At 42.4% G+C, this 9,282-nt stretch overlaps 1 protein-coding gene across 1 annotated transcript in view; it reads left to right on the top strand.

Annotated features, from left to right (window-relative positions):
- The first annotated feature begins 2,367 nt into the window (after window positions 1-2,367).
- The window catches only part of KCNH8 (potassium voltage-gated channel subfamily H member 8), a 374,236-nt gene continuing 367,321 nt past the window's right edge, over window positions 2,368-9,282 (top strand). The window contains exon 1 of the mRNA XM_007053238.3: window positions 2,368-2,719. Within this exon, the coding sequence (XP_007053300.1) occupies window positions 2,644-2,719 (76 nt within the window). The 5' untranslated portion in view covers window positions 2,368-2,643. The remainder of the gene's footprint in view (window positions 2,720-9,282) is intronic.

The raw sequence follows: 9,282 nt of genomic DNA, 5'->3' as shown, positions 1-9,282 counted from the left end.
TGGTACTTCTCTTAGGGAGTAAGAAACCAGATCTTGTCTTCATTGTCAAAAGGAAGGGGAGCCACAAAGAATTAGGAAATGACAGAAATAAAAATAGATGATGCGAGAGAAACACTGTGAAATGAAAGCCAGGGACCCTCTGTTTAATGCACAGGGATTTGAAAACCTACCCTTGCCTACCTCCTGGTCAACCTCTTTGGGGACTGAAAGAACAGAGGGATGTTTTGCCACCACAGCTGCTACAGTAAATGCAATGACTTTACTCTGGGGAGTAATACTAGGCAACAATCAAACAGAAACACAGCCTAAGCAAATCACTAGTCTCAACACAAGAGTGGCTTTCATGCATGCCAATATCACTCCCTTCACTCCCCTTTTCTCTGTAGCACATAACTTGTCTTTCTGTGCTACGACATGCATCTCCACAGTTTCTTTCCTTTTGTTATTAAAAGGGTTTTTTTTTTTTTCAGGTTAGGCAGAACTCCTGAATCATGGGTTGGGAGATTTTCAAAAAGAATCTAAAAACACTATATAGCAAAACAAAACCAACCTCTAGGGTCTAGAGTAGTCCCAAAATGCATACAACTCATTTGAGACTGTACTGCTGTTAGAATGTGGATAAACTCCTGATCCTATGGACCAGGGAGCATCCATAGTTTCATTTATTTATACATAAAAATCTTAAATGTTTATTCTTTCATCTAAATAGGATCCTGTGCTTTGTCTTGCAAAGTTACTTCCCACAAAATTATGGTTCAAACTATTCAGTGTGACACAAACCAAGGAAACAACATTTTTAAAAAAACCTTCACAATTATTTTAAAATGCAGTGTATAGGGAACTAAAATGCATTTCTTACAAGGCAGTAAGTGAGGTGTGCAACAGCAACAAGGAAGTCACTCTCTTTTTAAGAGACTAATAAGGCAAATTAAAGGAGAATGGGGGTCTTGGTAAAAGGCAGACCCTGCCAAATCTTCCCTGTTTTTGGACCCAGCCCCACAAATTGCACTACCTAAATGGAGAACCAGTCTAGCTTCTCCTATTGGTCTAAAGTGATTCACACCATGAGGCATCTAAGTGCAACAGTCCTGCAAAAGTGACAATCCAGAACCCAGATCCTCCTAGATTCTGCCAATTTTTAGCCCATCTCCACAACTCTTCTACAGAAAAAGAGAAGAAATGTAGACACCTCTCACCGGGGGGGACGGGACAGGGGGGAGAGATTCAGGTGCCCAGTGCATATTGGTTCAATGGAACCACAGTTAGCTGGATCCTGCCAGCTTTTGCCTACCTCACCCAAGTACCATGGTTATCTATTTCCACTGCACCTGGCTCTGATGTCCTTGGAGCAATAGCACCGCAGAACTCAGATCCAGTGTCCCAGGTGGACCCAGCTGGATTCAATTTCTGGATACACATTTTTGCAACATTGCTATATCACAATACATTGGGATTGAGACTACTCTCGTGGAGTAAGAGAAACTGCATACCCATTAAGTTTAGACAGTAAAACCGGAAGGGATGCAGCAAAAAATAGCTGGATCGAGCAGGTACTGTTGCCAAATTAGAGTTTTTGCAGCTTTCTGTACTAGACTGTGTACAGGAGGACGGAGTCAGACCTTTTAGGAGGAATAGTAGCAGCAACACTTTTTCTCTCTTTTAATGGTACAATTTGTAGGTTTTGGCCAAAATTTAGCAGGTTCCCGATGCTGGGTTTTTGCAATACTGTTGCTCTAGGGCCCGTAAGTGTCTGCGTTTTTAAGGTGTAGTTTGGAATTGGGAGCCAGAAAATGGGAGGATTCAGGTATGTGTAACAATATTGTTTTGAGGGGAAATCTGGATTTTTGGGTTTGAAATGGAGCCTGTATTCTTGTGTTCTATTTAGGCAACAGAACTAAGAGGATCGAGGCCAAACAAGCGCCTGGAAGCAGGTTTTTGCAGCTGTATTGTGTTGGAGTTCATTACAGCCTGGATTTTATTGGTGAGCTTGTTCTTTAAGCATTAGATGATTTTTTTTTTTGACTGGGGGAGGGGTGTGACCGGCTGGCTCAGCTGTTACCTTTCCGGTAGAAGGTGGAGTATTGTCAGATGAACGCACACTCAACGTGCACTCCAGTCATTTGCAATCTGGTGCCCTTAGCATCTTCCTTACCCCCAGCCCACCTTTCCTCCTGGGACTACGCCCCCTCTGCCCAGGTGGCCCGCCACACACGCCAGCCAGAGGCTCCCCCCGCTGAACAAAGCGCCTTGTGGGCAAACAAACAACCCCCGAGCCACGCGGCCGCGGCTCCCACACGTCGTGCAAGGAACGTCCCCCGCCCCCGCGCGCACACACTCACACACCCCCCTCCCCGGGTCTCTCTCGCCAGCCAATCACGTGGAGGGGAATGGAGCGCGCGGCGGCCGCTCGCGGGCGCAGCCGGCGGGCGGGAGCTGGGGAGCTCCGGCAGCTGGTGGAAGAGGGGAGCCGCCGAGCTCTCTCGCTAGCCTGCGTGCGGCCGGGGGGACGGGCGCGTCCCGGGTTCGGCGAAGTCGCAGCGGCCCGCGCTCTCCCACCTCTCCCCGCCCCCCCCTTTGCACTTTCTTTGCGAGCCGCCCTCCCGGGACAAAGTTTGATGGAGAATTTCGCACCGCGCTGGAAAGATGCCGGTGATGAAAGGACTGCTGGCCCCGCAGAACACCTTCCTCGACACCATCGCCACCCGCTTCGACGGCACGCGTGAGTCGGGGCTTGGGCAGCGGGGAGCGCTCCTTGGGCCGGCTGTCGGTCCGGCGTTGCACGCACCCCTCTCCCCTGGTTGTGGCTGGGCAGCCCGCGGGCTCCCAGCCCCTGGTGAGGTGGTCCCTGGTGTGCTGGGGCAGCTCGCCCGCTGCAAGGAGAGCGGGCTGCGCTTGGCGCCTCTTTGGGAACTTGCGGGGTTATTCCCGGACTGCCGTCCCGGCCGCTCCCAGCGGTTCTCTGCATGGAAGTTGTAGGCTCAGGCTGCTGCTGCTTCCCGGGGCTTTCTGCCCCTCGCAGCCGCCCTCGTGCCGGCTGCGTGTTGCCGTGCAGCCCCCCTGAGAGCAGGGGGAGCGCGGAGAGATGCAGGCTTCAGACTCCGGACGTGGCCTTGAAAGTCTTTTTTTTTTTTTTTTAAATCTCTTTGACAAGATTTAAGCTTTTAATCAGGTTTTGCGTTGGCCAGACAGCTGTGCAGGGGGGTTGTTGAATGAATGTCTGCGGCGGTTTAATGAATGGGTTTGGTATCGGAGTTGTCATTTCAGGACCCTGGCTAGGTCCTGCTCCTCTCCCTTTGCGCGTAACTGACCCTCCAGCTGTTCCTGATTTAGTCTTTCCACTTAGCACCCAATTTCCTGCCCCCTTCCCTCCCCCCGGCTCTTACTGCTGCTCGGTCAAGCCCTGCTCAGCGGGTCCCTTGCGCTGCGCTGCATCAACGTGTGGAGTTTGTTCAGGTGCGCGGAAATAATTTGCGACTGCAGGTGCTAGGCTGTAGTTTCGGGGCTGCCTGTGCCCAATAAGATGTTTAAATACACGATATGGGGGGAGAAAACTTTTCGCTAGCGTAAATTTTTTTTCTTGGGGGTGGGGGGAAATCCGAAATGATTCATACTGGAGTGAAAATAAAATCTTTAAACTCATTTAATTTAGTTTTTCATTTTCTGTCAAGCATTTTGATATTTATATACCTTTAATCTTGTATCCACTGGCGTATTTTTATTACTATTTTGGTGTTAGTGTGAGATGATATAGTAATTGAGCTCAGTTCTCTTCAATAAATTGTAAAATCTCAAGACAGATATAGTCACACAGATCAACTGCAGGGAAACATAAAATCGCGTTACAACTGTCTCTGTAGTCTGAGGGTAGCTTGAAAACATGATTAAATGCTGCCTTAAATCTATATTTCATTATAAAGTAACTCTTAGAGTAGCTGTGCCTTAAACAGCTATATCTATTTTGTTACTGTATACATCACAATATTCCAAGTCGCTTTTTTTTTTTTCAGTTAGAGAGTTTACAGTCAACTATCCAGGTGTTGTTTATTGGAGGTTAATTCTTGCAGATTTAATGTTGTAAGGTTTTTGTAGATGATACGTTCACTTACTGAAAAAAAATAATTCCCCATTGCTGCCTGCTTAGAAACTCCCTACAATGGCTTCCAGTTCAAAGGACTGAACACACTATGTGGGGAATTTACTAAAAAAAACGCTTTAGAGACCATTTATTTTGGGAGGTTCAAATTGGTTAAACTCCCTACTAGTGATATTTAGGTTTTTAATTATTTAAACATTGCTATAAGAATAATTTTATTGTCTGTTTTAAGAATGACACCTTAGTGTTTGGGATGTTTATTGGGTTAGTTGAATTTTAAGACTAAGCACAATTTCTCATTAATTTACGTAGATTAAAAGAATTGCTGCTTAAATTTAGCTGTTCTGTTCAATCCCCTATACTCTCTTGCAGCAACATGTAAAACAAAAGCATTCAAAGACCTATATCTGGCAGTTATTTGAGTGTATAAGAGGTTGTTAAGTTTTGTATGAGACCTGAAGAAGAGCTGTGTGTAGCTCCAAAGCTTGTCTGTCTTGCCAACAAAAGTTGGTCCAATAAAAGATATTACCTCACCCTCCTTGTCTCACTAATGTTTTTGGAAGGCTTTTAATAAATACATTAAGTATGACATGTTAGTGAATACATTCTGAAGTTATTATCGAGGGAAAAAAATCTACATGACTAACTTATTTTAAAATGTTTAATATTAGCAATTAATAAACTTTCACACACAGTAATACACTTTTGCACCAAGTAATGGGAAACATTTTCTTGATGCCTCTATTGAGGAAAATCCCCATTGGTTTCAGTGGAAGTTTTGCCTTGAAACAGGACTTCAGGATTTGGCTTCAATACCTGATAAACAGGTATTATTTAGAAGACATTATCATGGACAAATATATTTCTGCCTTTTAAATGCTCCCAAAAATTCACAACAGAAAGTCTTATAGGCCTGTGTATTACTGAGTGGGACTGACTGGGATGGGACTATGTGTGGAGAATGGTACTATTTGGTGTAAGGGGGGCAGCATCTGGCTCTTAATTTACAGATCTGTAGTTCTCAACCTTTCCAGACTACTGTACCCCTTTCCAGAGCCTGATTTGTCTTGTACCCCAAGTTTCACCTCACTTAAAAACTACTTACTTACAAAATCAGGCATAAAAATACAAAAGTGTCGGAGCCACACTATTACTGAAAAATTGCTTACTTTCTCCCTTTGTCTGTATAAAATTTTAGTTTGTACTGACTTTGCTTGTGCATTTTATGTAGCCTGTTGTAAAACTAGCTAAATATCTAGATGAGTTGATGTACCCCCTGGAAGATCTCTGCATATGCCCAGGGGTGCTCCTGGTTGAGAACCACTGAGGTAGAGAATACATGTTTGTATTATTCAAATATATCAATTAAAACAAATGTCAGTTGTTAAACTATATCTTTCCTTGAAGAATGATCATATAGCTCAAGTGCATAACATTATGCAATTTTTGAATCTGCAAAATAATTTTTCTCTTTGAGGCTAATTTGACATGATCTAGTTGGCTTTTTTAAATTTAAAATTAATTTGCAAAATACTTATTTATGTGGTAGTTTGACATTTTTTTTAAGCTAAATGGGAAAAAATGCAGTTTTATAAAGTCTAGCGCAAGCTCTGGTCCCAAATCTGCAAACTCTTAAGCAAGTGAGTAAGATAACTCACCTGAGCATTGTAGTAATGTCAACGATACTGCTAGATTAATAAAAGTTACTCAGTGTGTAACTCTTCACAGGATCAGGCTCTGTGTGTTTTTAAATATGATTATACATTTTATTTCGGGGTTGGCATTCAATATTAAACACAGGATATGTTACATAAACTAATTTGATTTCAGAGGTGATGATCTTCTGTTATATTTTCCTGCATGTTTTGATACAGTAATGTTTGTAGTTAACAGACCTCCTTTTATTTTAAGCCTTTGGGAAGGATATATTTTTGTTGTCATCAATGATAGACTAATCCACCAATGCATCTTTAATCCAGAGGAGAATTAATTCTAATTCTGGGCAACAGTGCAGAAAAGGATTCCAGAAAACACTGGAAAATATGCTTCACTTTGCATAGAACTTTATGAATGAGTTTTCAACACAATATGTGTCTTGGTTTTAATGGTGTACCAGCTTACCCATATCATGAAATACACTGCGGGGGAAAAAACCAAGAATCTAGAATATCTGTAGATAATGTGCCCCCACAAACATCAATGTTTAGTTTTATTATGTACTTTAGATACTCAGAACTTTCATGGTCATCATAATTTTAGTTGTATTATAATATCTGTGTTAGACTGAAATATAGACAATGATCATCAAACTATTGAATACATGTCAGTCACAGGGAGTCAGGGCAGCATAGGAACTGCTTCATCCATGATCCCATGACAACACATTTATGCCCTCCTGCGACCTCTCACACAAAGGAGGGCTTGCACGCCTGGAGAAATAGGCTGCACCCCTTCAGGTGTGTAGTAGCAGGCATGCTCTCGCTGCATGCCAGAAACCTCCTGATGTTTCCAATGTGGTGCTGTCCCTTCATATTGCCACTGTCTTGAGGCTTTGCTGAGTGGGCACATAAAAATGGCCATATTGGATCAGACCAATGGTCCATTTGACCCAGTATCCTGTCTTCCGACAGTGGCCAATGCCAGGTGCTTCAGAGGCAATGAACAGAACAGGTAATCATCAAGTGATCCATCCTATCACCCATTCCCAACTTTGGCAAACAGAGGTTAGGGACGTTTCAGAGCATGGTTTTGCATCCCTGCCCACCCTGGCTAATAGCCATTGATGGACCTGTCCTCCATGAACTTATCTAGTTCTTTGTTGAACCCTGTTCAAAACCCACAATTTGAACCCCACAATCTACTAACGCTTTCGGGAATTTCTCCATAAAACGCTTTTTTTAATTTGAAAATGCTGATTCATCAAAATCAAAACTTTTTGTGGGAAAGAGAGGGTTAGTTTTGACAAATGTTTTTAGGAAAAAAAAAAAGTTGAAAAAGAAAGCTTTGATATTTTCAAAACATGTAATTTTTGATATTTTCAACGAGAAAAATTCCAGTTTTCTGATTCAAAATCTTTCAAATTTTAAGCTTATTATAGTTAGTTTAGTAATGGTTGACATCAAAACAAAACACTCGGTTTTTTTTTTTCCAGATTTTTATCTCTTTGAATTCTTTTCAGATTTTTTTTTGTCCTGTCTAGGATGGGATTTCTTCCCCCTCCCTCCCCATTTCAATTTTTCACAAATTTCAAAAACTGTTTCCCAGAAGCTCTACAATCTAGACTATATATTGGGAAAAAATTTCCACATCAGAGTGTGATGTTACTGCCACTTTCCTGTGGAGCAAGGTTAAACTACATTTTAGTAAGTGGACATGCCTAACTTGTCCACTTGTCCTAACTTGTCCACAAAATTGTGCAGAAAACACACTGCTATTTCTCATTGTGATTTTACTCCCTAAAATGTGTCTCTAAAGATGAAAATCTGGAATTTTATAGTTGTTTTTCAGTGCCTTCTATATCCAGTGTTCTCAAATTCCAAATTAAATGATTTCCCCCTGATTGCTAGCCCTGTAAACTGAATCTAGGATCTGAGACAAGCTTGCTCACCATTAACTGTGATAATGACCTCTGTAGGAGAACATACACCTTCAGTTACACTGTTTTCCACTTACAACTTGATTGACACGCATGCAGACTCATTATTGTCAACGTGTTTGTAAAAGTGTTGCACATTGGGAATTGGTAAACAAGGAAGAATAGGCTCCAGCTCATAGGTTAGGTTTTGAATTGTTAGCAGGAATAAAAAGCAGTAAAAAAATTTTTTTTCACTAAATGAGGCTACTAGGTGTATTATTTTTACAAATCTCCTATGCCACGCAAGAGGCTGTTAAGGGAGAAACCCCCAGGCAAATGAAACTATGGCAAATATAAGAATCCTTGCGGAAAGGTGGCTGGGTTGTTAATGGGGAAGAAACTACCTGTCTGCTAGAATGGTTTACTGTTCCCAAGTCTGAAACCTGTTATCAAAGAGGATCTAAACCCTCAAAGATGTTAGAAGGGGCTGCCTAGTCGTGTCTCAGGCTGGCAAAGTCGTATGAAGTGAGATAGAAAATGCAGCTGGGGCAGTCTGTTTCTCTCCCCTAGATATAGGGTTAGCTGAGCTGAGGGGAGCTTGCAAGGGTGTAAATCGTATCCAAGTGAGTAGGCTTTTTATTGTGTTAACGCATTTAGGAAAACGGGTTACTTTTGAGGAATTAATAAATGATGCTTTGTTTTGAAGATGCTATTTCTACATCACTGCAAAGTATACTATCAGAGGCTTCTCAAGGAAAACTATTATGTAGCAAAGTTGAGTTGGGCCTGTGTCATTAACATGGCAGGAAACCAGGTCTGTCACTGCAGGAGTGCCCTTGGGAGGGACTAAAAGGGGTCTTTGCCACAGTTCACCCTGTAGCCATGATGTGAAAATCAATACACAGGATTTTGAATATAGAGAAAAGGCCGGATCTTGGCCCCAAGTCTGGCTGCTTGTGCTACTCTGGCACTGATAGCTGAGATGCCAGCTTAACCAGCTACCTGTGCATCCTCACAGTGCAGGTGAGTTGCTTGATGGCATAGGGTTGCTATGTTTGGTTAATTCCTGGCTGCTGTTGTCAGCAAACATAACTTCGAGCAACATTTAGTCTGACCTAAACTGTTGCTTGACACCAGCCTGGATGCTTCAGGATCAAAAGGGTGTAAAGGTGACTTAAAACCACCTTTGCTCCCTAGTTGCTGAGCTGCACCAGCTACAGAAGGGCTAGTCCTGAGGATCTGGTGCAAGAAGCATATCTGTTACATAAAAATCACACTTGTTGCCTTTCGGAATAGAGCTGTGCTTTAAAGAAGGCTCTTTCATTTACATTAGATTCTGAGGTGATTTTTCTTAGAATATTTATTTGAATTAAGTTAATTTTTTTTGTCTTGTTTTGTCTGGAACTAGAATTAATTTAGGAGTGGAGGAGAGTCATTCAGCAACTGATTAATTTTGCAGAATTTTATAATTATATATTTGGGGCCCAATCCTCAGAAGTGACCAGGTGACACCACACAACTGAAGGGGTGCCAAACTGTCTCTAAGGTGATACCTATCCCAACTCAGTCTAGGAGCATCTCCTTTGATCAGGTTCCCTGGTAGAAGTTACAGCAG

This window comes from Chelonia mydas, chromosome 2 (genome assembly GCF_015237465.2).
Source record: "Chelonia mydas isolate rCheMyd1 chromosome 2, rCheMyd1.pri.v2, whole genome shotgun sequence".
NCBI lineage: Eukaryota > Metazoa > Chordata > Testudines > Cheloniidae > Chelonia > Chelonia mydas.
The sequence above is the reverse complement of the archived record's forward strand: the minus strand, read 5'-3'. Positions and strand labels throughout refer to the sequence as shown.